General features: G+C 47.3%; 1 protein-coding gene across 1 annotated transcript in view; it reads right to left on the bottom strand.

Annotated features, from left to right (window-relative positions):
- Positions 1–26,259, bottom strand: part of CSMD1 (CUB and Sushi multiple domains 1) — a 1,869,137-nt gene that overhangs the window by 357,493 nt on the left and 1,485,385 nt on the right. The window contains exons 13-15 of the mRNA XM_049095299.1: positions 6,621–6,803; positions 5,453–5,779; positions 4,423–4,617 (exon numbers count right to left, since the gene is read on the bottom strand). Coding sequence (XP_048951256.1) covers positions 4,423–4,617; positions 5,453–5,779; positions 6,621–6,803 — 705 coding nt within the window. The remainder of the gene's footprint in view (positions 1–4,422; positions 4,618–5,452; positions 5,780–6,620; positions 6,804–26,259) is intronic.

The raw sequence follows: 26,259 nt of genomic DNA, 5'->3' as shown, positions 1-26,259 counted from the left end.
CCCCGTCACCTCTCTGCGGCTTGGGGCTCTTTCAGTGTTCAATCTTCAAACAGTTTTTTTTTTTTTTTCAAATCTCTCTTTAGGTATTTTGTTTATTGACATTTTGCACTTTTTACTTGAGTCATTTTGAGTAATTTGTTTTATTAGGAATCCACCAATTTCATGGAACGTGAACATTGGCTGCCCTAGGCTCGACGATGTATTCTGCTGCCCCTTTTTTCCCCCAAAGTTAACTTGTGTTTTTAGTGACGATGAGCCGTACTGAGACCCATGGGCAGGCCAGAGGCAGAACAAATAAACAGACATAAATCTCTCACCCCGAGGCCAATTTATACCCACGATGTGCTGCATCCAGTAAATTCTGCTACAATAAATAAACATGATTTTTTTAGGAAATTGCTTTATTGTGAGCCTTTCGCTCTTTTTTTTTTTAGCCTTTTGCTCTTTATGTGAAGTTATTATTAGTAAGAATGACTTATTATTTTATTATTATGTTGAATTATTATTTTTGTAGTCATGTTTTCTTCTATTTTGCTAAATTCCTAAAATTGTCTTGTCTCCTAATTCTCTGATCAGACTCGTAGAAGCTTTGTCTATTTTTTTTTTGATAAAAGCAAAGAATCCATACTTACAAAAAAAAATTAAAAAAAAAGAATCCACACTTACATTCTTTCAAATATTTGATTTTTATGAATGTCCATTCCAATTTTTTTCTAACGTGTTAAGATAAAAAATAAGTTCCTTTGCTTTTTTGTCTTTTTTGTGCAATACCGGGGCCTCTGTCTCCTAGCCCAGGCTCCTTGTCTCACGTTATCAAAATAGGAAGGTTTCCCATTGACACGGTTTCTGGGCAGCATATGCCGTGCGGCCTGAGGCTTTCCCACACAGTTTCCTCCGAGTATTTGCGGTTTTATCGGTATCACACGTTTCCAGTGTAACCAGCGTATGAGCAGCTTGTGTGGCCTAGACCTCATGATCAATTATAGAACTGATGATGACAAGTGATACTTGAGAAGAACAATAAATGAGCATATTCTCTAAGGAACTTGAGGTTCCTTCCGTGTCTTTCAACTAAATGAGTCTGTGCTACTGAATCTTTCATTTCCCATCTGATTTTTTTTTTTTTTTTTTTTTTTTACCAACTAGATCCACTCGATTCTGAAAGTCGCATTTCTACTTCTCTTCAGCAGGGACGCTGATTGGGGTATCAGCTTAGTTGTATCATCAGGGTACCTGCGTTCGCTCTCTGAGATTCACCGGGACCCAACGACGGGGTTTCTCACTATGTGTAAATTAAAAATTAAATCTCTCTCACCATTAACTAGTCCTGTGTGTGAACAGCCCGCGGCTGAGTTCTGATTGAACTTCTCTGAAAGTCTCATCCCAATAACGAGAGAATGGTCCGTTCACATTTAGCAGGACTCTTTCTCTTTCCATCTGACTTTATCCGGAACATCACTGCCCGAGGAGAGCCCCGTCCTTCTCCCCTGGCTGCCGAGGAGCATTCTTGCCCTACAGCTTGCAGCAGGCCTGTATATGGCCTTTTACAGCGAAGCATGCCCACGGCAGGGAGAATCATGGCCAGGAGAGAGCAGACCCTAGGAAGCACTGTCTTGTCTTTTTTTTTTTTTTTTTTTTTTTGCTTCTTTCCTATTAAATTATTCCTGCTTCACAGCCAATGGTGACCTGCTTGAGTGGAGCAGGACCAGCAAACACGTTCACACAAGCACTGGTACTAGCACCGTCGGAGCACCCATGAGTGTATGCTTGCTTATTTAGAAAAGGGAATTACCTACTTACTTCTTAGCACTAGATACAATAGAGTATTTAAAAGCTGTGCGTTAGGGCAGCCCGGTGGCTCAGCGGTTAGTGCCGCCTTCGGCCCAGGGCATGACCCTGGGGTCCTGGGATCGAGTCCCACGTCGGGGACTGAAGCCTGCTTCTCCCTCTGCCTGTGTCTCTGCCTCTCTCTGTGTCTCTCATGAATAAATAAATAAAATCTTTAAAAAAATAATAAAATAAAAGCTGTACATTTAAACTGTGATTAAAAACAGATAAGGATGGAAATCCTTCTATCATATCCTTGTCCTTTAATTTATCAATTTTCTACCCCCGAGTGGTGCTCATCGTCCGCCACACGGAGCGCCTGATGGAAGGGTGGAAGCGAGGACGCCTTTCTGGAGCTTTACCAGAATCCTGATCCTCAGGGTAACGATGCCGACTCCGGCAGCGGGGCGGAGGGAGGGGTCGTGAGGCGGGAGCCCACTCCTCCTCGCTGCCGGCTGCCTAGCTGGGGAGCTAGTTCTTCCACGGTTAGATCCGGTTCTGCTCGGACTGCCTGCGTGCTGACACTAGGTCTATCATTCCAGACAGGAGAGTGACCTTCAACTCTAGCTTGCGCCTGACACAGTATTTCTTTCAAATTCACTTATTGTAAAATAGACCCTTATTGACTGAAGACAACTGAGAAAACAAAAAGTAAACAATGGGGGGAAAAATCACCCATAGGGACGCCCGGGTGGCTCGGCAGTTGAGCCTCTGCCTTCTGCTCAGGGTGTGACTCCGGGGTCCTGGGATCGAGTCCCTGCACGGAGCCTGCTTCTCCCTCTGCCTGTTTCTCTGCCTCTCTCTGTGTCTTTCATGAATAATAATAACAAAAAAAAAATCACCCATAACTGTGATTAACATTTTGGTGCATATTCTCTTTTTCAGGCTCTTAAAACCATTAGTATCATGAGATACTTAAATATTTATACATTTTCAAAAGTGACCTATTACAACAAGGAGGTCATGGTATCTGGTCTTTCACGAGACGGTCTAGGACGACCATACTCGATGTTATAATCATTGCTGACGACGCATGCACCCCGGGTATGGATGTGTGACGATGTATCTAATGGATTCTCTGTTGTTTAAATTTGAATTGTCTGTGCCTTTGGTTGTTATAGTTAACACTGCAAAAAGCATTTTTGGAAAAAAAAAAAAAGGCATCTTTTCAGAGTTGCTTGCATATGTCCTTACAACTGGAAATACAACTGATGGCTCAAAAAGTGAGAATAATTTTAAGAGCCTTAATGTGAATTTACACGATGATGCCATAGGTTTATACCCTCAGCAGCAAGGCCAGAAAATCTCAGGGATTCCTCAACCTTGCCAACAATAAATACATCTTATTAATGTTCCAAATCTTTGCCCATCTGATAGATGAAGATGGCACTTTAGCTTTGCATTGAAATTTGTGATTTTGGGCCTATCTGAAAAGGCTGCATACTAGGTGACGGTAATTGTGTGACATTCTGGAGAGGCCAAGCTGTAGAGATAGTGGAGAGATCAGTGGTTGCCAGGGGCTGGGTGCTGAGGGAGCGGGGGACGGGGGAGCACAGGGGGGGCCTAGCAGGGAGACCGCGCCGCGACACCACAAGGATGGATACGTGGCATCACACGTGCGCAAACCCACAGAATGGACAGAGCCAAGAGTGGCCTATGGTGTGACTGTGGGTTCGGGGTGATAATGGTGTGTCACTGTGGGTTCTCAGCACAAATGGACCATCTGAGGGGGGACGTGGGTAGTGGGGAGGCTATGCCTGTGTGGCGGCAGCGGGCATGGGGGAAATCTCTGCATCTCTGGTTCGGTTTTGCTATGAACCTAAAAATTACTCTTTAAAAAAAGTTTAAAAACGTATTTCTTGTACTGAAGATACGTCTTTTTTTTTAATTAATTTATTTATTTTTTAGATACGTCTTTCACAAAAACTTCTTGTAGCTCGGTTGGCATGGGACATTTTGACAGGCTGTGAATATAATCGTGAGCATTTTTCATGTGAGTAGACATCAGGGGTAACATGGTCCTTCTGCTGCACCCACCTCCCCCTCGGCTTTCTCCCATAGTTAACCAGAGTAGAAATGTCGAGAAGAAAATTAGGCAGCATTTATATTGGCCACATTAAGGGCCATAGGAGGGCACAGCTGCTAAAAACCACGCTGTTGCTCTAGGTTGAAGTACGTGCCCCCAAAATTCATATTTTGGATTTTTAATCCCAGCCCCTGAGGATGTGCTCTTATTTGGAAAGAGGATCCTTGGAGGTGGAATTAGCGAAGATGAATTATTAGCAAGGCTCTAATCTAATGTGACTGGTGTCATTAGAAAGAGGAGGAATCCGGAAACCGAGGTGCTCGCCGGTGGAGAAAGCTGAGCCGGAGCTGCCAGCGGCCGAGGGAGGCCCGGGCCCGGCCCTGCTGACACCTGCTTGGGGGCTCCCGGCCTCCAGGACCGGAGACGCTACCTGTTTGCCGTGGAGCCCCCGGGTCTGCGGCACTTTGTGCTAGGAGCCCTAGGAAGCTAACGGGGTTTTTGCTAGGTTTGGTTAAGGTCGACCAAGTATTTGAAAGGAAAATAACCGGCAAAGGAGAGCAGAGCCGCACCTTCGCAGCGAGGGACGGTGGAGCTCCAGACAACATTTCCGTCCTGCAGGATGCACGTGATGGACTCCGACCCCTGGGTTTTGACAAAGCCATCATCACAGTGGAAAGAAACGGAACTCCCAAGCAGAAATCTGTCACCAAAACGCCGTCCGTTGATGGGAATGCCAGGGTCATGGCATTCATTCTGACCAAATGCTAAAAGAGAAAAAAAAAAAAAAAGAATGAAAATACTTAAATAGTAAGTGTGCGTGTTTGAAAAGAAAGGAACAAAGACCTACTAACAAAGCGATTTATTGTTCTAAGTCTCAGTTATACATTTACAGATCGATGAATAAATGCATTAAAGGAATACGATATTGGGGTCTCGTAAGACAAAGAACAGATGGATGAATATGGATAAGTATAATCTATACTACATTTCACGGTTTGAAAGCACCTTCACACTACGAACGTTGAAAAGTATGGAAGGTGCTGGAAAGGATTTTGGTTCCGACACATCTGGGTTAGACTCTCTGATGGCCTGATTAGATACCCTGAGCTACAGATGAGCAAGTCGAGCCCGTATCCCAGCGTCACTATGACGTTAAATGAGACAATTACTGGCAACTGCTGAGCACCGCGTCTAAGCGGAGGAGGCGGCCCGTAAACCAGGAACTATAACTCGCTTAACATCCTCACCTTATTTCATTCCCTTAACGATGCATTTAAGTAGATATTCTGAAATACACTCTGGTTTGCAAGGGAGGACCCGGAGACCAAGGGAAGACAGGCCTCTTCCCAAAACTCAGTAAGTGCCTGCAAGTGCCCGCGTGCTAAGCCGTGGCTCCAGGCCTCTCGGGCCTCGTGCTTTTAACTGCACTGCTTTGTTGTGGGGGGGGCGTGGGAGGGAGGGAGGGACGGAGGGGGAAGGAAGGGGAAAGGGAAAGCAGGAGCAGGGAGGCCCCGGGCTGCCCCGTCAGGGCAGGCCAGCAGCCCGGGTGAGGGGCACGGAGCTGCTGCGGGTGGGGGCCCGGGCCGGGCGCCCGCTTACTGGTGTAGGTGATGTTGAAGCCGCGGCCGGTGGTGGAGTGGTCGGACTGGAACTCCAGGCGCACGACGTGGCCGCTGCTGGCCAGCTGGGAGGGCACCTCGTGGCCCGAGAAGGTGCCCAGGACCGCGACGTCGGAGGCGCCATCGTCCTTGACGGCGAGGAAGTCGAACTGCGGCTCCACGTCGAAGTCGTTGAAGATGAGGTGGATCCTGCTGCCCGGCTCGGAGATGATGAGCCACACACAGTTCATGTTGTTGCCGTACTCCTCGGGGTAGTTGGGGGACAGGATAATCCCCGATGAGGCCGTGAAGTTGAAGAAACACGAAACTGCGAGGAGACACACGCGCTTTCAGGCGGCTTTGCACACGTGCCACGCGGGGCCCACGAAGGCCACACTGGGCCCGAGGGCGAGCCACAGCCGCAGAGCCCGGCCGCCGGGTGACCGGGGTGACCGGGGTCCGTCCCGCAAACCCGACCCTCCCCAGGGAGGACCGCCCGGTGCACACCACGTCTGGGGCCCACGGGCAGCCCACGGGGAGCCCACAGGGAGCCCATGGGTGGTCCAGGGCGGCCTGGTCGGCGATGGCCTGCGACCACCCTGCACCCGGGGCAGCCGCTGGGGACCTGCTGACCGCTGTGGCCCACGAGCAAACACTGATGTGAGCGGCGCCTCGGTGTCACAGGAGCAATTTTGAGTCGTTTATTTTTTTAATATCCATAGGGTAATGACTAGTAAGGAAGGAAAAGTCACACCGATGTCGGGTGCATGAGGGAAGCACCCTGGACGCGGCCTTTGGGCAGGTGTGCCTCACTCGGCTCAGCCACCCCCGCCTGGGGACCCTGCGGGCTCCTCCCCAGGCTGCCGCCGTGTTCCAGGCCAGGCTACTTTTACTGACAGCAAATGTTTGCTTCTACCTCGCCTCGAGGTGCGTCGCTGCTAGTTTGCTGGTTGGTGGGACCCTCTGCTGGGGGGTGGCCTCCGGCTCTGCAGGGGACCCCAAGCCACTGCTGCACACGCTCACCACCTGGGGTGCGTGTGCGACACTATCAGGGTCGGGAAGGGCATCACTGCCCGACACTCCCCCACCAGCGGCCTCTGTTGCCCGGCCTCGCCCCCCCATGACCTCCCTGCCCCCCCAACTCCGCCTCGCCCGGGCCCAGTACTCACATACACAGCTGGGCTTGTTGCCCGACCACTGGTTGTTCTGCTGGCACGTGATCACCCGCTCCCCCACCAGCTCGAAGGCTGCCTGGCATTCGAACGTGAGCGTGTCCCCGTGCAGGAAGCTGCTGCCTGCCCGCTTCCCGTAGGCAGGGACCCCAGGGTCCCCGCATCCTCCCTTTTCAATTTCTGAAAATGGGAAACAAAAATGAACCGTTAACAAAAATACCCAGTAAACTTTTTTTTTTTTTTTTTTAACAACTCAGAAAATGAACCAGGGGTTCCTTTGTGCCGGTGGAAACATATAGTCTTTGTTAAAAGTTTCAAAAGGATGCTCATTTCCTCTAACAATTAGAAAAGCCTGAAAAAAAGGTGTCATTCAACTTGAAGGGCAGGTACTTAGTGTATCGTCTTATAAGGGAGCCGAGTGGCCCCACAGACGTGCTGACGCCTCCTCCCAGCCCACTCACCTCCTACCTGCTGTCACTTAAAGGTAAATACCAATTGTTTTAATCTATCTTTTGTAAAAATGTAAACCCAATAATACAATTACACAATAACACAATGATACAATTACAAAATACGATTTTTGTAAAAAATGTAAATACAATAATATCTTTCATCCTCATTCTGTTGTATTTAAATCATTAAATCCGCTTGAATATTCATTCCCTTAATCTTAAAAGTCACTTATGAAACAAAATTAATACACTGATGATCTTCCGACGAAAAGAGAACGACACAGAATCGAGCCCCTTCTCGTTAAAACACAATGCGTTCAAATGCACCAACACTACGTATGTGTTTCAACGTTGGCTCTGTGTTAAATGTTAATTATACAGAATGTATCGAAAAAAAAATATGTGACTTATTTATTCAGACAAAAAATATATACTTTTTAAGGGCCAACTATGCGTCAGGCCCTTTTCTAGGTAATGGCCGTAGTAGGTAAGGACTGAACAAACAAGTCGGGATTCTCGCACTCGTGGGGCTCACCATGTATGGGGAGAAAGGATAACATTTTTAAAAATGTATAGGATTTCCGATCATGACAAGTGGTTGGCAGCAAAATGAAGAAGTTCAAGGGATTACAGAGTAACAGATGCCGGAGGAAATGGGTATAAATCAGCCCTGAGGGAAGTCGAGGTCAGCCCTTCTACGAAACAGACACCTGCCCGGTGTGACGGGTGCCAGCAGCTGGGAAGGAAGGAAGGGGCCTCCGTCCCCCTGGAGCGGCCCGTCCGGCTGTTGTGCAGAGTCGGGTGGGATGAAGGCGTCACAGGGTTTTAGGATGAGACGTGATGTGAGCTGAATGCAAGTTTAGAAGATCATTGCACGAGTGGTGAGTGGTGAGAGGGAGAAAAGTGAGTGTCAACAAATACAGGATGGTCTTCATGCGCATCAAGATGCATCTACTGTTGGCGAGGATGTGGAGAAACGGGAACCCTCGAATGCTGCTGGTGGGAAACACGACAGAGCTTCCTCAGAAAGTTGAAAATGGAGCTACCCTAGGACCCAGCCGTTGCACTACGGGGGATTCACCCCAAAGATACCGACGTAGTGAAATGATGGGACACCTGCCCCCCGATGTCCACGATCCCACACTGTGGAAGGAGCCTCCGTGTCCCTAAGCAGATGAAAGGTTGAAGTTGATGTGGTCCATACCCACAATGGAATATTACTCAGTCATCAAAAAATTTAAATCTTGACATTTGCAACCATGAGGATGGAGCTCGAGGGTATTATGTTGAGCAAAATAAGTCAATCAGAGAAAGACGATTACCGTAGGATTTCACTCATATGTGGAATTTAAGAAACGAAACAGAGGATCATAAAGGAAGAGAGAAAAAAAAAATAAAACAAGACAAAATCAGAGAAAGAGACGACCCGTGAGAGCTGCTTAATCATAGGAATGGACAGGGCTGCTGGAGAGGAGGGGGTGGGGAGATGAGGTAACTGGGTGATGGGCACTAGGAGGGCACCCGAGGGGATGACAAGACGGGTGAATCACTGACCTCTGCCTCTGAGACTGGTAATACAGGATGCGTTAGTAATTGAATTCAGATGCATCTATTGGTCCTGCTGCTCAGATTTTTCAGGGGCTTCCTCCGTTACCTCGCGGTGACCAAGCACAAATTCAAATTCAGGTTTCGTTAGCGATCTAACCACTTTCCCGTCGAATTAACCATTTGGGGGATGTTTGGAGAATGTCTCAGGACAGAGTTTCTGGACGGTCTGCCGTGTGGGGAGTGGACGCAGGCCCAGGGGCTGATCCGGGACGGCTCAGTCTACGTGGGAGGAGAAACTGGTCTTCCCTGAGTGTCTAGGAGCACCAAAGAGGTGAAACCAGCCCACAAGATCATGAAGGCACCAGGACTTTTGGTGGATACGGTGTGCTCGCTTCGGTCTCTACAAGCAGAACGGCGATAGAAACGCAGGCGGGCGTTGAGTAGCAGGTTCACTGCGCTCCAACCTTCCAAGCCACCAAATGAGGAAGTTGGCCCTTATGCTGACGGTCACAGAAGAGCCAAAGTGTCCCCGCGTGCAACCCCAGCCGAAGAAAGCCCCAGAGAATGGGTTTCCTTAAGGATAGACCTCGGAGTTCAAGCTCTTGGCATGACTTGACCAGAGCGAGGAGTGGATTTACCTGAATTTAATTCTCGGGATGCCTTGAAGCACGTTTCTTCAGTTCAAGACAGTTCATTGGAATGGTTGATAACGGAAAAGGCCTTGCCTTTGGTGTGGCCTCCCAGTTGGGTAGGGGGCTGCGCGCCCCACTCCCCGGCAGAGGACACAGCCCTGAGGTCAGCAGCCGGGATGCCAGCAGGCTCTGCGTGGTCCCGGGAGCAAGGGAGTCTCCCCACCCCTGTGCACACATCCTCAGCTCCCCCCCGTACGTCGGAGGACGGCTGAGCCCCCTAAGCTACGTGATCCACACGAAGTCCCCGGCAAACAGGGCTCCAACCATTAGCCATTACTATGACCATTAGCAAACCTTCGACTTCTAGAAGTTGGTTCTGCTTCCGTGATGCTAAAAGTCAGCGTTTCTTTCTACAAGGAAACACACGACGGCGTGTGGGATACCACTACCTTCCCCTGACGGCAGAGGGCTCGCACACAGACCTGCTGTAGCTTGGCCCGCGGTGCGGACGGGGTGGAGATCGTCTGCCCCCGCGCTGAGGGTCAGGAGCGTGCCGTGGTCACTTATTCCCACCAAGGATGATGTTCATGGGTCCAGATGCAAGGGCGGTGCTGGCCCGGAACAGAACCTGCTGTCCTGCACGTCACGTCCGCTACTGGGTGCTCTGCATAGACTAGTGACCAGCCCCAAGGCGTCACGGTCTGGTATCGGGAGGGGTGTGCGGCCAAGTGGGTCTCACTCTTCGGCCATACAAGAAATACAAACGTGGCCCATGAGCAGACCTGCGAAACTCCATTTGGGGGAGTTTCTGGGGGACATTCTACACTCCTGACCCTACACGGTGTCCACTCTTCCCTGCAAAGAAGCGTGACAAAATCCACACAGATTTTGAACTTTCCCTTGGAAGTCACTTGAGAATCTGCTTCTTTAAATATTTTAAATATTTTTAAAATAAATAGTATGTATTATGTTATATTTATTTTTATTTATAGTATTTTTATTTGTTATATTATATTTATTTTTTATTATATTTATTATTTTATTTTTAAAATAAATATTTTAAATACTTTAAATATTTTTTTTAACAAGTAGAACAAATGGAAGATGGAGAATCAGTGTGGACATTGATACAGGAACTGCATCAAACCTCTTTCCATATGTAATGAAATGTAAGATGACTCCAAGATGACCTTGACATTCTTTTTTGGGAAATGACTAGAGTTTGCTAGTGATTGAAAGACGGAAGCCCCAAGAGACAAAAAAAAAAAAAAAAAAAAAAAAGGCAAAATATCTCGTCCAAATTATCAATCTAGGAATGGGATTTGATATTAGGGCCTAAAGAAAATATTAGGTTGTGATTATATCCTAATTGCCTTGCTGATACGGTTCCTGCAGCAGCTGGGAAGATTCATCTAACAGTCAGCTGGACCTCCATGTCCTGTTGATATGCTTTTCTTGTTCTTTGACCTTTAAAAGTACTAAGTAATATATTTCGTTTTCAGTTTTTTCATATTAATTATTTTTTCTGAATTTTATGAAGTGTTTCCTTTTGAATCAATTTGTTAAATAATTGACCTAAAACACTTATAGTACATTGTCACTGCGTATTTACAAGTTCATCTCTAAAGCATTTTATTTTTATTAGCTATATTATGCATGCAAATGTCTATATAATAAATGAATAATTGGATTCACTATTTGCTCTTTAATGCATCTGAGTGTTTTTATTTTTAGTGGCATATCTGTATGAGACGACACAGAAATCAAACAGCAGGATTGGACCAGTGAGCCCTGGCAGGGCAGGCAGGGCAGCTAGGGCGCTTTCTGTTTCTGGCACGCTCATGTGGTCTTTCTGGAGACAATAAAATGTTTGCATAAACAGGATTTCACTCTGGACTAGATACTGGAAAACAGGAGCTCCAGTGGCGCAATCGGTTAGCGCGCGGTACTTATATGATACCGGAAAACAAAGGGGGGTAAACAGAGTAGCATAGAAAAAAAATAGAGGTAAATTTCTGAGGCAGGTCATGAGAGAGAGTAAAACGAACCATATGAGCTTGTCAGTCATTTGACAATTTTTGATCCACAAAAGGTGATTTCCTTCAATTCAACGCAAGCCTCTTGATCCACGACACCACGGCTGCTGCCCGACACCGGCCTGCGGAGACGCGGCTGATTATGCAGCTTCCTGCACATCTTTGTACCTGTCACGACCCCACCGCAAGGCAGAAGCAGCACAGGTGAACGAACTTCCTTCGGCCTAAGTTCCCTGGGGCTCCTTTACATAGCTGAGTATCTTGGCTTTGTGTCCCTTAGCAAACTCTACCCGTACAATTTTTTTGACATATTGGGACCTCGATGTTTTTGACTCTCGCTTCTCTATCTTCTCCTTAACACTCTAGGGCATGTCCTGTCCTCCTCAGCCAGCCCACAGGAGCACACCTGTGGGTAGACCCACCTGTCAGGTGCCTGCACGTCGTAAAGAGGCCAAGCAGTGTGCATTTTCCATGCACCTCGTGCGTCTTCAACTTAAGTTTCTCCCACTCCCTGAAGGGCTCTTGCCTTCAAGCCAGAGGCACGCTCAACAGTCCAGGATGGCGCAGGCTCCCGTGCTTTCTTCCATTCTGGTCCCCGCCAACGAAGACACCAACTCTCCTCCTTTCATGGCCTCCCCCTTGGGTGAAGCGATGCCCACAGCCCAGAGTTCGCTCCCTGTTCTAGAATCGACAGGTAGGTTTTCTGTAGAGGTTTCAGCACTAACCCAGTCAGGACCGAGTTTAGTTGTGAGCCTGCCTTTCTCCCCCATCGCACTGAATTTTTCCAGAATGGTGACTAACCCGTAGCTTTCTCTGTATTTCCTAGCACTGAAAATAGTGCCTGAAACAAAGTGGATGGTTGGTATTGTTTTGTTCCTTAAAGGGACTTCTGAGATGTCTGGCCAGGCTTATGTACACAGTTTCCAGCTATGACACAGGCTGCTGATTTTTTTTTCCCCTACAAAGAGTTACTAGCCTTTGCCCAATTCTTTAGTATGTGACTAATATTTCTGAGCACAGCATATTGAATGCTCCAGCTCTAAGTGAAGGGGGAAAAAAAAATGAACAGACCAAATCACCGATCTTGCAAAGTTTGTAGCTTAGGGCAGTCAGCAGAAAACAAACGAGTAATATCAAATAGGTCAGACAGTGATAAATGCACTGCAGGAAGAGAAAGCAGAGCGAGAGGGAATGCAGAGCAGCGAGGGTTTGGTTCTGGGGGGACATCTAGGGATGGTCTCTGAAAGGCTGACAGTTGAGCAGAGACGTGGAGGGAGCACACATCCATGAGCGTAAGAGGAGGAATATCGCACGCAGAGCGAGCGGAACTAAACACTAGGGCTGAGTGAGGAGTCCATCTGGACGGGCTGACAAACAGCCAGAAAGCAAGAGTGGTTATAGTCTGGTGATAAAAAAAAAGGGGGGAGACAAACAAAACATAAAAACAAGGAGCGGGTCCAGGACCCAGCAACGCAGGACTCCTAGGCCTTCACGGGATGTTATTCTTTCATTGTGCTTTATTGTAATCATGCTGCAGGAGCTACAGAAGCCACGGGAGATGGATGAGCCCTTGTTTCCTAATTCATTGTGAAACTGCCAAGAACCCCAGTCCTAAATTATCACGAAGACTTCCACTTCTATCCCCCTGTTTGTGTGCACTTGGTGGGCAACGTGCGTCACAGGGAAGATTCCGCGCGGAGAATCTAGGTTCAAGTCACATGTCTTTTATTCCACGTTCATGGAAACTTAGATCTACTGTTGTCGTTGATGCTCTTCCAAAGTGATTCGTGGAGCACATCCTACGTGCCAAGGTCCCAGGACCGAGGATAATCAGTTATCCTCAAGAAGTCCATAGTCCAGTAATTTGAGCAGACTGATGCATGAACTACGATGTTCACTCTTGGTGAGACACTGGCCGCCGTCAGTACTATGGACCGAAGGTCTTTAAAATAACAACAAGCAGCCAAAAGGAAACTATACTTGGAGCTTTTGCTTATTCTGTGTTCAGCCCTGAGTGTTCCCTTGCAGGTCTCGTGCATCGGAGCCTCTGCAGTGATGCTCACGCTGTGGCCGGGGCTAGGTACAGAGCACCTCGGCCAAGAGCAGCCAACAGGGGAACTGCCCAGAGGCAGGGACAGGGGAGGAACATCCAGACCCAGTGGCTGGCACCCTCCCGGGGCCCTAGTGACACGCTCCTCGGGATATGTTGTACTCTGCAGCATTAGGTTCCTTTTTTTTTTTTTTTTTTTCAGGTTCCATCATCTTAACACCCAGGATCTCTGGCTCCCCACTTTCAAGATGAAACAAGTCAAAAAAAAAAAAAAAAAAAAAAACAAAAAAAAAAAGGAAAAAGCCCTTCACCTTTAGAACTTCAGGTAAGGCCGCTCCTGCCACTGTTCAGCGATATATTATCATCACAGAGAACACTGGGAATTTTAACAACGCCTCTGTAAAACTATTTTTTTTCCCCTGTTAACTAGCAGCTTTGAGATTGACACAGTAGCTATGGTATTTTTAGAGAATGAGGCATTCTTAATTCTGGCAAAGCTTTGAACAGACCCCTCTTTTGCTGTGGCTGCATTCTCAGCGCCTGAAATCCGTCTCCCAAACCTGCCTACACTTCGCATCGCATAGGGAGCTCCGCCCGCCTGCCCAGTCACAAGGTCTAGGGGTTCCCAGTGAAGGTGCCCCCCTAGGAAAGAAGGAGCCCCAGCTGCCCAGCAGGACGGGAGGGATTCCCTACTCGGGGGAGGAGGATGGGAGGCTGCGGTTTTCAAGAGGACGCAACACAGGATTCCACTTAGATGCGGCGCCTGGCGGGGGACACTCCCCGAGGGACGGCAAGGGTGTGAACAGTGAGCATGCACAATCTCACCACCCACCCCTCGAGCAATATGCCTTTTCCTACCTAGCAGGTGTCAGCACCAGGATGCAGGGATCAAAAGTCAAAAAAAAAAAAATCAATTTAGACGAACCTCTGCTGATACATTTTTTTTATCTTGAACATCCTCAAATTTATTTTTTTAATAATAAATTTATTTTTTATTGGTGTTCAATTTGCCAACATACAGAATAACACCCAGTGCTCATCCCGTCAAGTGTCCCCTCAGTGCCCGTCACCCAGTCACCCCCACCCCCTGCCCTCCTCCCCTTCCACTACCCCTAGGTCTTACACAGCTCATGTGCTATCAGCGGGGCAACTGGACTACTTCCCAGTAATGGTCCTTAATTGGACTAAAGCAAAGATTTATGCATCAAGAGAAGCACCAACGTGGATTTACTGTATTTGTCTATTTAAAAATAATTGCATGAAAAAAAAAATAAAAAAAAATAAAAATAATTGCATGGAAATGATCTGATGCGTGCAACAAATCTACCCATAAATTATTCCCGCACAAAACCAGCTAGGTCATGTCGCAAGCTAAAATATCCTCTTTTTCACGGGTCAGAGTATAAGTGTCACTAAATATTGTGAATTTTGTTTTATTAGGATTGCCTTTGGCTGCTAGGAACAAACGGTTCAATGAATAGTGGTTTAAATGAAGGAGTATTTTATTTTCCTCATGTACCCAGAGTTTGGACGTGCAGAGAGGCAGATGGGCCGGGTCGGCAGGAACCCAGACGCTCCGCTGCTACTTGCCACCCCTGGACCTGCGGGCTGGCATTTTAAGGGTTGCAACTCGGTGCAAAGTGGCCGCTGGGTCTCAGGGCAGGAGGAAGTGGAGAGTCAAGATTTCCCACAAGGGCAGCAAGCTGGGTTTTCTCTTTTAAAAAAAACAAAAACAAAACAAGAAAAACCCAAAAAACAAGACCAAAAACCGACCAACACCTTTGCCAGAGGCCCCATCTAGCGATTTCTGCCCACCCTTCTCTGTCTCTTGCAGTCACCTGGCCGTTCCTCTGAAAGATCCAAGAAATGTTGTACTAGACTCCTCCGTGAAGAAAAACCAGGGAAAACAGTGTTGTTGCTTTTTAAATAAATGGTACTTGCATAGACAGTCCACAACATCTGCCACGAAATGTTAGCAAAATTAAGAATTGAAATTAATTCTTAGCAAAAACATCGTTTCAATGGGGGAAAAAAATCACTTCTCAAACATCAAACTACTTTTAATATGTTTGGTGCTTTTCACAGTACAATTTTTAAATATTTTGTTACCTTGTGTTTAATTTGCAGGGGAAAAAAATAGAAATACGTTTTTAAAAACTATTTTGGGAACACATTGGGAGTTACATAATTAAGGCATCTGATAAAAGTAGATGTCTTTGAGACAAGATGTGAGTACGACTAAAATGGTTTTCACGTAGGTAGAAAAATGACAAATTAGGTAAAAAAAATAAAAAATAAGAGAATGCTTCGGGCCATAATGAATCAAACCTATTTGGGGACTTCTTTATTCGTTCTTTATTCCGCCATAAAATCCAAGGAGACCCAAGGCTTCTTTTGTCGGAGCAGGTGGCAACGTACAGCTACGCTCTAACTGGCTAACTTCCAATTGATTTGAAATTTCATGGGCTCGAAACCACATTTGGATGGCTGGCCATAAAGAAGAGAAAGAGGTGCATATTCAAGGGGGAAAAAAAAGGCGATTTTAATTTTGGAAACCAGGGAATAGGTTTAATAAATTACTTGCCCTGTTATCAACTTTTTTTTTTTTCCTAAGGAGATTAGCTGTACCGACATGAAAGGCACCGTGTTTCATGGCTTTCCACGCGCTTCGAGGTAGCAGCCCTGGAATATAAACTCACTAATTCTTCCAAGTGTGTTTCGTAGCCATTTTTTCTCAGAGATAGGAAGTCACAGTTGTTAGAGATAAATGCCCTGTATCTGCTTTACTAAGATACATATGGGACGTTGACTTCCTCCAGTAAGCGTTGCAGAATATTACTTACCATATAACACAAAGATAAACACCCCATGTTTATTATTGCATCCACTAAGATAAATAACTCGTGCCTCGCTTACAAAGATTATTTTGTGATTGAAACGGGCATTTAGCTATGAATAATTTAAACATTTTCTAGGCCAGTTTTTTTTTTTTTTTCAACTTTGCTCTACAATTAGGCACAACATTTGGGCACTTGATTATCCAATTATCTGTGCATTAGAGCAAACCCAAAATTGCTTCTGGAGAAGAATCTTGGCACTGCCCACGGGTACTTCATTAGGTCACCTCTTCAGAGTTGGCGCATCATCTACTCAGGCATGTGTTCTTGTTAGACATTTCATCTTATACGATAATGTCATTTTATCCAAGCATATGGCTCTGTCCTGAGTTGGCAACACAGGACGTCTGCATAGCAAGTGGTTATCTGGGAACATGATACTGAATTAATGGCTAATCGGCAATTATTCAGAGTTGTTATGCAATGAATGATGACCACCCTCCAATTGATGTCGAAGCCCTAACCTTCAATGTGACTACATTTGGAGGTGGGGTCTTCAGGGAGGTAACCAAGGTGCAATGAGGTTGTGAGGGGAGGGCTTTAATTCAGTCAGACTGGTGTCCTTAAGAAGGGGAAGCGACCCTAGGGACAGGCATGCACAGAAAGAAAGCCATGTGCAGGCACAGGGAGGACACAGCCACCTGCAAGCCGAGGAAGGAGGCCTCAGGAAAAGTCACACCTGCCAGCACTTTGGTCTTGGACTTGAAGCCTCCAGAGCTCTGAGGGACTAAATCCAAGCCCCCTGATGTGTGGCACTGTCTCATGTCAGCCCAGGCAAACTACTATAAGAGCACGAACAAAAGAGATGATATTTATAAATTTGTTTTGCCCGCAATGTCATTTTTTTTTTTTTTTTTTTTTGCAAAATACATGAGTCTTTCATTAGGCCATCGAGTTGCCTTTATGTTCTCTGGCAAAATTTTTCTAACTGGCTTTGGCTTCGAAATTATGCCACCGGCAGATATTGAGAATCATCAAAAGGAAGGAGCTACTGCTGTTTCCTATTAATAAGTATTTCCTAAAAATATTCCCGAGAGTATTGTCTACATTTTAGTGGAAAATCACCTTCACGAAACCCAAAAGGAAAATCGTCCCCTGATTTTACTACTATACAATTCTTGGGATGCTGGTGTGTTTTAGTTCCAACGACCTTCTGACTATGTGAGAACGAGAAGCGCCTTGCTGATGGAAGGGTAGAAGCCTGGGGGACTTCCTGGGGTGGGGGTTGTTGGAGTTGTGAGCGCACCAGGAGATGAGAATGGAGCTTCTGGAAACTTCTGGGGATGACAAGTGCTTCAGGGACCACGGGAGTGAGTGGTCAAGTTGCTCGTCGTCAGCCAAGTAGTTGGATCTATTGTTCCTTGCTGCTTTGTGCAGGGCCCAAACTCGGTCCTTCGTGTCCCCATCTTTTAAGACAGCGAAGGTTTCCTGGACCAGCAATTTGCTGCAGGAGAGCGTGGGAAATGGGAAGAGGCCCTGCTGATAGACCGGATGAGAGGAGCCTGTGTTTTGGTCCGTTGTCTACAACTCACCAACCCAAGGGTCAGGACCAAGGGTTCAGTCCAAGGGTCAAGGACCATTCGTCCTGGGAAAGCTGAAGTGGATGATTCACCTCGTTATTGCTCAACAGGGTCAGCTGCATCCTGAGTAGCAGCGATGCTGCTCTCTGTGTCCCCGAGAAGCCTGCCGGGGCGGGGGGGGGGGGGGCGGGTCTATGACTTGCACACGGGGCTGCCACACTTGCTTATGGTTGGCAGCATCAGAAAGCATCTTGCTTACGAAGATGACACACGTGCATGTTTTCTTTCTCTGAGTTTCCTGGTTCCTTATCCTGTCTGGTCACTGAGGGAGGCTTCTGTGGTCCACCCCACGCCCTGACCTATCTGCTCCGGATGGTGGTCGTCCTTGCACTTTGTGTGTGCAGCCTCCTTTGCAGAGATAGGCAGAGACCCTCACGTCCCTGGGTGGTCCCCGCCCTGGTCTCCCCACTCACTGACTGTTCCCAGCCTCAGTGTGTCTCTTCCTCCAGAGACTGCTGTTCCCTCGTCCATCGAACATGGATACTCCGACCTCTCCTTCCCATTTCTTCAGCTTATGGTTTGGCCTGGGTCACAGAGGAACAGTGAGCAGAGAAATACGAATCTGTGTCGGTAATTAGAACCGTGTCCTCTTCTTTTCATGCATTGGGAAGAATTCACTTCGGAGTGTAAGAGATTCCAGTAAAACCTGCATTCTTACAATTCTGTTATTGTTGTGAATAAGAGCAGCACACGCTGAAGACACTTAAAATAAGGCATTCCAAACAGCCAACTTATTTATTACAACTATTTCTGATGCAATGGGCAAGTTTCCGTTCATGTTTCCGTAGTACTTTACAGTTCTCAAAGACACAGCAGAGTAATTTACCGTATCTGCGAGATTTCTTTATTTTTGAAATAAAGGGAAATACTACAACCACATTTAAATACGTACCTTCATTGGGAAGGCTCTTTTTATTTCTGTTATAGCAGAAACTAGCTTTAAAAACCTAAGTACGTTATTTAAGCTTTTTTATTTTTTATTTTATTTATTTTATTTTATTTTTGTATGTGAGAGAGAGACAGTGCACAAGCCGGGGGTTGGGGGGGGGGAGGGAAGAGAGGGGAAGCCGACTCCTGGCTGAGCAGGGAGCCAGCTGCAGGGCTCCATCTCCCAATCCTGAGATCACGGCCTGAGTCTAAATCAAGAATCAGATGCTTAACCTGAGTCACCCAGGTGCCCCAATTATTTAATCTTAATGAGAAACAAAGGTGATGGGATTGGATAATTATTTATGTTCCTTCTGGTTTTATATTTTTTATGGCATTCTGAAATATTAGGCTTAGAACTTAGCAAAAAATATGGACCATAGGGTCTTGGCTTTCCCATGATTAATAAATTTTACTAAGAATATTGTTTTAGGGCCATCTCAAAGAATGTACGCAGTCCATTTACAGACGCTGCCAGCCAACCTCCCAGACCCCAAAGACTCCACGGAAAGACGCATCTGGGGTGTGAGCCGCGCTCCCCGTCACTCCGCGCATCCTCACCCACGACTGCTCAAGGCTGCTCTCACTGCTGCCTTTGAAGGGTCTCACCTCTCCCCATCGTGGCTCCTCATTCCACTTTCCAAGCTGCAGCCATAATAATGTTTCTAAACCCCAGACCCGGCGATGGCCCTAACTCGCCTGAAGTCCCTGTGGCAATCTCCATTTTTGTCTATGAAGAAAGCCTGGCATGACGTGGACACTGCCAACTGCTCCGGGTCACCTTTCCTCACGCCCTTCTTTGCAATCTGCCATCCAGGCCGCAGGTTCTTTCAGGAACTGATGTTTCTTCCGCTCTCAGCCCTCCAGGCCCACGGCAACATCACATCCACCTGCCTCTCCCGTCTCCCGTTCAATTCAGTGTCGAGAGTCTCGTTTCAGTCGTTCTTGTGCGGGGAGAGCCTGAACCCCGTGCTCTGCCTGCATCTCTCTTCTGTGTCCTAACACTTGTCACTGCGCATTTCACTGATTTTTTTTATGCTTTATTGTAAGCTCCCGGAGGGTCTTTTGTATTGACCGCTAGATCTCCAATAGCTACCCAAATGACCAATGCACAGGAGATGCTTTTCAAATTATTTTACTTATTTAATTTTATTTTTAAATATATTTTTTAAGATTTAAATTTTAAGTGATCTCTACACCCAACCCCGGGATCAAGAGTCACATGCTCTACCCGCTCAGCCAGCCAGGTGACCCTCTTCAAAATTGTTTTTAATGAATGACATAGAAGTTTATATTTACACATGATTTTATGATCTATATTTGCTACTCACCAGGTTTCAAATGCACTTACTCGTGAAACATTTTCCAACTCTTTAACTGACCTGGGATCCAGGATGCGGTGGGAGAGCTTAGGAAAAAAGCATCATCTTTTATGATGTGAAAAGACAAAATAATTTTGCAATAAAAACAAGACTGAAGTATTTCATGAATAAGTAAAAGTTGTGTTCATAAGAAGAGTTTTATTATCCCCTTGGGCCTTTTATGAAATGTAATCACTTTTAGCCTTTGTCCCAGATTTGAGAGCAAATGAAAAACTACACAAGTGATAGATGGAAAATAAAAATATTGTTTTCTTTACTTATAAAATGCATGTATTTTATTTGGGAACATACCCCCATGTTTTCATGATAATTGCTGAGATAAAATGATTTACTGCCAAGTGGGAATTTGGGTTGAATATAATACTTAATTCTTGACAGTAAAAATGGTTGGCCACTAGCATCAAGGGCTTTTTATACTTATGAACTCATTTGAAAAATAAGTGCTCTTCAGATGTACTTTAGACCATCAGCACCTTTTATTTATTTATTTTTTTAAAGATTTATTTATTTATTTATGAGAGAGAGAGAGAGGCAGAGACACAGGCAGAGGGAGAAGCAGGCTCCATGCAGGGAGCCCGACGGGGGATTCGATCCCGGGTCTCCAGGATCACACCCTGGGCCGAAGGCAGGCGCCAAACCGCTGCGCCACCCAGGGGTCCCCAATCAGCACCTTTTAAATATTTTACACATATAACTAACAGAAGATAATCTATGAACAGGGCAAGAACGAGAAAGCCACTCTGGAGGTATAAGCCGCACCGTGGGGCACTGCGATAGTTTTCTGAACACCCACGCATGGATGCGGCTGTCGTACAGCTGAACTTCATAACCGGCTGAAACAGAAACGTAGTTAGCATGTGTGCTCGGTCTGTTTTATAAGCCACTGCCCCCCCCCCCTCGCCGCCGTGGGTTGTCTCAGGGATATACTAGAATATGCCCAGAGAAATTGCCCATTTCTTCAAAATCTGCGGCCGCTCTTCTCTGATGACGCCATTGCCACTGTTCCCGGCAGGCTTGAGCAAGGGGATCCCACAAGAGGCGGGGAGCAACGCAGAACACAGGTCACTGGCTGTTCTTTGATTTCTGGACACTGTCTCCACAGCAGATGAGGAGGCCGTCCTCAGCTCTACCAGGTTCTTCCCCTTCTATTCTGAAAGCACTTAGGGAAGTCCTTTATATGAAAATGCTCAACAAATACAGCTAAATCCTAAGATCATGTTCACCCATGGTCATACATCCAGATGGCAATTTCTTAACATTTCAGTAGATAATTTGTGGATTATATAAGCCAATATCCCTGCCTCTTAGTGAGAACGCTTCCTCAGAGTAAACTTGAACAGTGCACATGCCCTGCTCCCACTGGTGGACATTATCTCCCTAAATCTCCCCGTGACAAGGTCATACAGTTTCTGTTTGACATGAGGAATACACTAGGTTGCTATCCTGAGGTCTCAGCCACTATAGGAGTATTTATTTTTATTTTTAAGCTTATTAGTTGATTAGGAGTGATAGGATCAAGATGGGGACACAGGTCATTTCTGACCTCAGTCCCTTTCAGGAGAAGACCCACTACCAACTGTCCACAGCAAGACACTATTGGGGAAATCCCTGAACACAGATCTGGGGCAGACACACTTCCTGGCCCACCCCCAAACCAAGGAGAACTGCATTTTGATTTTGACAAAAATAGAAAAAAAAAAAAAAAAACAAAACCTAAGATGTGTACGTTACCAGAAAAGATTCCAAATAGTCAAAGCAATCTTGAGAAAGAACAATGTTGGAGGCATCGCATTTCCTGAGTTAAACGTATGCCACAAAGTTATAGTAATCAAAGCAGCATGGTACCGGCATAGAAGCCGACAGGTAGGTCCACGGTCCAGCCCAGACGTCAACCCACATATCTATGGTCATCTGACATTTTATAAGGAGCCAGGAATACTCAGTGATGAAAGGACGCCTCTTCTACATGCACAAGAGTGAAACAAGACTCTTCCCCTTACAACACATACAAAAACTAACTCAAAATGGACAAGACTCTTAAATATAAGACCGGAAACCATGAAATGCCTACAAGAAAACACAGGGAAAAAGCTCCTTGACATTGGTCTTGGCAATGACTTTTTGGATAAGACACCAAAAAACACCAAAAGCCTAAGCAACAAAAGCAAAAGTGAAGCGGGACTTCCTCTACCCGGCACAAGAAATGATCAACTACATCAACACACAGCCTAAGGAAAGAGAAAGTATCTATAAATCATAGATCTGGTAAGAGGTTAAGACCCAGACTACATAAGGAACTGATATAGCCTCAGAGCCAAACAGCAATAATACAGTAAAAAGATATGAGTAAATAATGCCATTGAAAAATGGCCAAATCACCTGAATAGACATTTATTCAAAGACATTGCAGATGGCCAAGAGGCACGTCAGCAGGTGCTCACCACGACTCATTATCAAGAAAATGCAAATCAGAGCGACGAGGAGACATGACCCCGCCCGGGACGGAGCAGCATCCTCAGAAAGACGGGGCACGGAGGCGCTGGTGAGGACAGGCGGAAAGGGGGCGTCGTGCTGCTGGCGGGGAGGCGAACTGGGGCAGCGCGGACGGAGGCCCTGGGGAGGTTCCTCTGAAGATTAGAGGTAGGATGACGGTGGGCCCAGGAGTCCCGCTTCGGGGGAGCTACGCGAGGGAAATGAAACCACGGTCTGTGAGGGATCCGAGCCCACGTTCCCCGCAGCGTTTCTTCCAGGATCCGAGCCACAGAAACGCTGACCATCTGCGCAGAATGAATGACTCAAGACGTGGGGCGGGACATGTACAGGAGCTGCCACTCTGTGATGAGAAGGGGAGAAATCCGGCTGTTTGTCACACCCCGGACGGACCTTCAGGGCATCAGGCTAAGTGCAGTGAGTCGAACAGAGACAGTCCTGCGTGATTTCACCTGCAAGTGGGATCCGGGAAAGGGAGCCCAGAGAAACTGCGGGGTGACGGCCTGGGAGGGCGGCCGGTGGTCAGAGGGGACAGACTCCTGGCTGAGAGGGAGCGTGCGGTCCGCGGGGTGACCGAGGCCGGGATGGACGGCTGCCAGGGGTGGGGGGCGACCGGTGAGGGTGCAGGGTGGGGTGCCGGTACTTCGGGGTCACCTCCCACACACCCGTGTCCCTGTCACGCGGTGCTGCAACAGTCCCTGCGGCTTTTACCTCAATAAAGCTGGACAAATGCCATGCAGGTTCTATGCTCCCAAGGGTTACCGTGGATGAAAAGCCCCGTTCAATTCCCTGCGGTTTCTCACGGATCACAATTCGTTAACTGCTTCTGCAGTCACTCGGCTCCAGCTGCCCCGTAGCCTTTCCTCACAGGCGTTAGGAACATTTGGACTTGGGGAAACTAAAGCTTTTCTCTCCGATAACATCAGACCAAATTATTTACAGACTGAGGCATCAACACGGTCGCCTACGCTCTCCCGCTCCTATGCTCTCCCCGCCCAGCCTGTGTGTCTGCACCTTTTCTCATCTGCTACTTGATTGTCACCTCTACCCTGAATTTAGGGGTAACGACCGCAGAACCAGAACCTCGAGTAGCGTAGATAAGAGGTGGTCGGTGGCACCCGGGCCACTCCCGCTTCTGTGGTCATCAGGCGACAACGTGTTGGCCGGGTGATGCTCCCGCCCCGGACAAGCCACAGGTAGTGAGAGCAAGGGTGTCTCCGACACCGGCCACAGCGCACCTGCTCTGCGGGTCTTCCCTTCGGAAACAAGGGTGGCAGCAGCTGCGCCGCCCCCTGCCCACCACGTCCGAGCTCTCCCACGGGGTGGCTCTAGGGTGCCCCCGGCGACGCGGGACACCGGTGGGGCTGGAAGGACTGCAGGACCCTCACCTATTCCTCCTACCACCGCCAGTGACACGGCCCCGGGACGTGGCAGGCTGCTAGCACATGGCCGGGGCCTAAGGACGTGGGAATGGGGTGTGCGCGTGGGAGCCCGGATTGGCTTCCGCACCCCGCGCTCTGTGGGCCTAGAGGCAGCACACCACACCGTCCTGGTGCTGTCCGCAGCTCGGGGTCAGCTTCTCGCTCCCTCGTTGCCCCTGGGGGACTTCTGGCCCCAGGAATCCGGGAGGCCCCGCTCTGGTCCGGGGCTGTGCTAAGGCCGGGGGGCTCCAGCCTCCGAGCTCCGCTTGGGCTCCAAGCCGACTGCCACACGAGCTGCGGGGGACATGGGGGTGCTGGCTGGGCAGCGAGGCGCTGGGTTGCGGGCGGCAGACCGGCGACCACCCGATGTCCCCCACATACCCATCGGCAGCCGGGGGGGCCGCGCCGACTGGCCCCAGACCCCAATCGCCCTCTGACTAGTAGGGACCTGGCAGTTAGAAGGACCCATCCGAGCTGCAGCCTCCGCCCGAGGCCACTGTGTGCCGGTGGAGACGCTGTGCCAGTCCCCAGCATCCCGGTGTCACCATGTCACCAGCGTCACCAGCATCACCACATCACCGGGGCCGCCCGGGCTGGGAGCACCCAAGCCGGGGATCGGGGGCCTGTAACCACACGCACATCTCAGGACCTTGGGAAACTGGAAGGAAAGGAAACACGACACCTTTCCACCTGCGTAGTGTCGTCTCTCCCCGTAGTAGAGAATGTCCTCAATGCACGGACAAAAATCATGGAACACAGCGACAAGAGCCGTGAGTAACGGGAAGCACCTCAGAACGAATGAAAGGTGTCCAATGCCATCTCAGTCTCCAGAATTAGTGAGTAATTAATCACTAATTAATTAATCATTAATATCTAATAATAATTAGTAATTAATCACTAATTAATTAATCGTTAATTTTAGTATGATTTTTTACCGTGATTTATATTAAATTCAATGCGTACAAATAATTAATGTTTTTTTTTAATTTGCTTTTGCAGGGAGGGGTTGTAAGTTTTGAATCTGAAGGCCACAGGCAGCCCTGGAATGATGAACCACACAGGTAGGCTGGGACTTCACAGGAACCCGAGCCGGGCTGTCCCAGGATCGCTCACCCCAGCAGGAACCTCACCTTGAGGCCCAGAGAGCAAGGGACCCCGCGTGCACACACGCACATCCCGGGCCTGTTAGGTTCACAAGCTACTGATGGGAGATCAGCACAACCATGACCCATCTAGTCAATAGCAGGAAAAATAGAAATTACTGGAAGTAGAGAAATTATGAATCATTTCTTTATTGATTTCTTTATTGATCTATAAGTGATTTCTTTATTCACCTGCAAGTTTCTAAGAAAAAGCACATTTTTATTTGATATCAAAGAGCTCACGACTCTGTAAAAAAAAAAAAAAAAATCCTAAACGCGTCACAGCTTTATACACCAAAATAAAAACAAATTGACAAGTGAAATTCTTTCTGTGACTGAGAAAAATCACTGATAATCTGTTTCTTTCTGTCAGTATTTTAATAATCAGGTTTTATGTTACATTAATAAAGCTAATACTGGGGCTCCTGGGGGGCTCAGGGGTTGAGCGTCTCCCTTCAGCTCAGGTCGTGACCCCAGGGTCCTGGGATCGAGTCTCACATCAGGCTCCTGAAGGGGGAGCCCGATGCCTGTGTCTCTGCTTCTCTCTGAGTCTCTCATGGATAAATAAATAAAATCTAAAAATAAAATAAAATAAAATAAAATAAAAAGGCTAATACTACATATGTATAGTCTTCTTTTGTGCTATATCTTATAACAAAGTCACTAAACATCGTGTGAAGTTTTACCGTGGTGGTGGGAGTCATTTTACTACAATAATTGAAAACAAAACTGCATTCAGCTGGTACCACGCTCATTTTCAGAACAGAAAAAAAATGAAAATTATGTTTTCAAGGGTTTATTTTTTTATTTTTATTTTTTTTGTTTTCAAGTTTTTGTGGAATTATTAGGCAACTTTTTTTTTCCCCCATTACACCGATGATGTAAGATATTTGAAAGGTAATTCGAGAAAAAAAAAAGCATCATCGTGAAAAGTGCAAAGGCTGGTCTGGAGACTGGATCCAGTGACAGATGGGGAACTCCCAGGGGCAGGAGGGTCATGTATGTCAGGACGGGCTCTCCCGAGCCCACAGCGCCTGAGGATCCCACATGTACAGTTTACAGGGATAATTCAAAAGCTA

The sequence above is a fragment of the Canis lupus genome, chromosome 16 (assembly GCF_003254725.2).
Source record: "Canis lupus dingo isolate Sandy chromosome 16, ASM325472v2, whole genome shotgun sequence".
NCBI classification, from domain to species: Eukaryota; Metazoa; Chordata; class Mammalia; order Carnivora; family Canidae; genus Canis; species Canis lupus.
Note: the sequence above shows the minus strand (reverse complement) of the source record. Positions and strands in the feature narration are given on the sequence as shown.